General features: G+C 42.9%; 1 protein-coding gene across 1 annotated transcript; it reads right to left on the reverse strand.

Moving 5' to 3' along the window:
* Window positions 1–231: 231 nt before the first annotated feature.
* LOC139910599 (chymotrypsin-like elastase family member 2A) lies at window positions 232–2,202 on the reverse strand. Its single transcript, XM_071897924.1, has 4 exons — window positions 2,193–2,202; window positions 1,870–2,015; window positions 1,503–1,655; window positions 232–249 (listed from the first exon to the last, which is right to left on the reverse strand). The coding sequence occupies exons 1-4, from the start codon at window positions 2,200–2,202 to the stop codon at window positions 232–234; spliced, it is 327 nt and encodes a 108-aa protein (XP_071754025.1).
* Window positions 2,203–2,654: the final 452 nt, after the last annotated feature.

The following is a 2,654-nucleotide window of genomic DNA, read 5'->3' on the forward strand; positions in this document are numbered from 1 at the left end:
CAGGAGGTCAGTCCGGAATCAGCTCTTCGGGATCATTGCAAGCCAGCCGAAAAGTCTTCTGCAGCAGCTGGGGTTTCGAATAAGTGTTTCTCTTTGCCATGAATGACCCTCAATTTGGCAGGATAGAGTAAGAAGTTCTCAACACCCTTCTTATGGAGCGCTTGCATGACCATTCTTTATTTTATGATCAAGTGCAACAACCAACAACAACAACACAAACCAATCCACATCTTAGTTCCTGGTCATCACCTAGAAAAAGGAAATCATAAAGAGATATGAAAGAAAGAGCTATTCCAGAGGGAAACTGGACCAGATTAGCCTGATATTCAGACTGAATGGCCATTTTGTTTCCACTCCATTATTCAGTCTGACATTGCCTCCATGTTAGCCGTTTTCTGTGTGTGTGTGTGTGTGTGTGTGTGGGGGGGGGGGGGGGGGGGGGGGGGGTATGACCAATCACTAGTGACTGACGTATCTGGCCGCTCGGACGTTACTTTCAGTTACACTGATGCTGGGCGTATTTACTAACTTTACCAAGAATGTTGGTAGTTTTTGACAAAAATATGTTTGTTAAGGAATGATTTCAACAAATATTATTCTGCGATCGTTTTTTTCCGATTGAGAAATCGCTGTTGAATAGAGCAACACCAGACTCTGAATCGCTCTACCATATCTGAAGAGTGGGCGGGTCAGGAGTCTGGAACCAGGCTAGGACTGGATGCTTCTTAATCACAATATATCTAATCTACACTCATCTGAGCCACACATACTTAAAGCCACACATACATAAAGGTCTAAAAGTGAGATTTAGATTATATTATTCTTGTGCATATAGTTTATGATAATATGTGCATTTTGCTATGTATTTCATTCTGGTAAATGACTGCATTTCCTATGCTAAGTTTGAAAGGAGGATTTTATTTGCAACATGAATATTCATGTAAAGAATACATAATAGGGATTTCTGTGCACTCCTACCACTGACAATTGGTTTTCAAAGTATGCTGTCTAATGTCACTTGAATGGCACTTCAATGATAGATATTCTACCCCTGTACGGCAGGTGGCACACTCCTACAAATTTTAAGTGTAACTATCTGCCACTTGAGTAGGAGTTGAGTATGAAACTTGGAATTTCATGAACATTCACATTTTAACACTCAATGATTTCCTTTTAAGTAAAACCGTTTTCCTGCTTTTATTTCAGCCCAACTTTAAGAGCCACATAATCACCACCAAGAAATGGCTGCCCATCAATAGCTGTGGGTTTTAACATTAACTGCCTTGTCACAAAGACAGTAAACCGTAAGCATGCTGAATCTATCTGCAGAGCTGCAACAGAGAGAGCACTGCACTAACATTGTCAAGTGGAACCAAATCAATCAAACCAGAAATCAAACCAATCTATGCACTGTACTGTAAGGTGCTTTGGACAGAAGTGTCCACTAAAAGGCACATATTATATTAACAAATACTGTACAAGCCAAGCCCATTTCCACTCACACTGTTGATCCAGGAGATGTAGGTGCTGACGGGGGTGAAGACGGAGGGCTTCTTGGGGTAGTTGCAGCCCATGCTGGAGCCGAAGCTCACCACACCGTGGACGTCCCAGGAGCCGTCAGGGTTCTGGCAGTTCAGGGGGCCACCAGAGTCTCCCTGAGGGGTAACAGAGCCAGACGTGATGTTCAGGCAAAGGATGGCGAAAACATTTAGAAATTGTACATATATGATTATATGGCACATAATTATTATGGCACCGTGTAAGACTATTCTAAACTGTAAGGCTGGTATATTTTCACAGGAACTCCATTTCTATTACATGAGACTGTAGAATAAAATTTAGGGGTTGTGGGAAATTAATATGACTCACGTTGCAGCTAGCCAGCTGTCCATCTCCTCCAGCACAGATCATGTTCTTGGTGACCAGGCTGCCACACCAGTCAGGCTTGGTGCAGTTGGAGTGGCTGACCACAGGCAGGAGGGCCTGCTGCAGGATGTCAGCGATGGGACCTCCAGCTGTGGAAAAGAACAGGGCATTCAAATTTAGCGCTGTAGTCAAGACCACCTTAATCGAGTCCAAGTCAATTCCAAGACCAAGTCCAGTTGAGTTCAAGTCAAGACCAGGTCCAAAGAGCGTTGAGACCAAGTCAAGGTCCAAACACCGCCCAGCCAGAAAACTAGAGGCCTTCTCACGAAGCGACATATCACTAAGCGTTACCTGACTGACTGACTACCTGACCTGAATTTGCCACGTGATGCCCTCGGCTGCGCCGTGGGAAAAAAGGAGTCTATGAGCTGATCCAGAAGAGCGGCCTGGGAGCGGAAGGCTTCATAGGTCTCATCTATTTCTGCCAGTAACCTCAGGTAGTAGCTGATTTGCTGCATCTTCCTGTGAGTCACAAAGTAAACCCAAATACCCAATCAACCCAATCAGCATGCAGAATTCTGAACCAACCTGTTTCCTGTTATTTGTTGTCGTCCTCATGTAAATCCTGTAAGTGACATTTTGACATGATTCATATGATAAATGTTCAAGCATGTTTTACTGTTAATAACTCCAAATTATAATACCTTACATTTTAGATTGTCGTATTATTTCTTGTAGAGCATATACTTTTTGTATTTTGGACTCCCTTATTTGTTTATTATATTTAT

Source organism: Centroberyx gerrardi, chromosome 12 (assembly GCF_048128805.1).
Source record: "Centroberyx gerrardi isolate f3 chromosome 12, fCenGer3.hap1.cur.20231027, whole genome shotgun sequence".
Taxonomy (NCBI): Eukaryota; Metazoa; Chordata; class Actinopteri; order Beryciformes; family Berycidae; genus Centroberyx; species Centroberyx gerrardi.

Excerpts from the sequence above, each read along its gene's own strand:
- LOC139910599 (XM_071897924.1), bottom strand. Across the intron at positions 1,656-1,869 it reads GACAGCTGGCTAGCTGCAAC|GGAGACTCTGGTGGCCCCCT; the intron begins GTGAGTCATATT and ends GTTACCCCTCAG.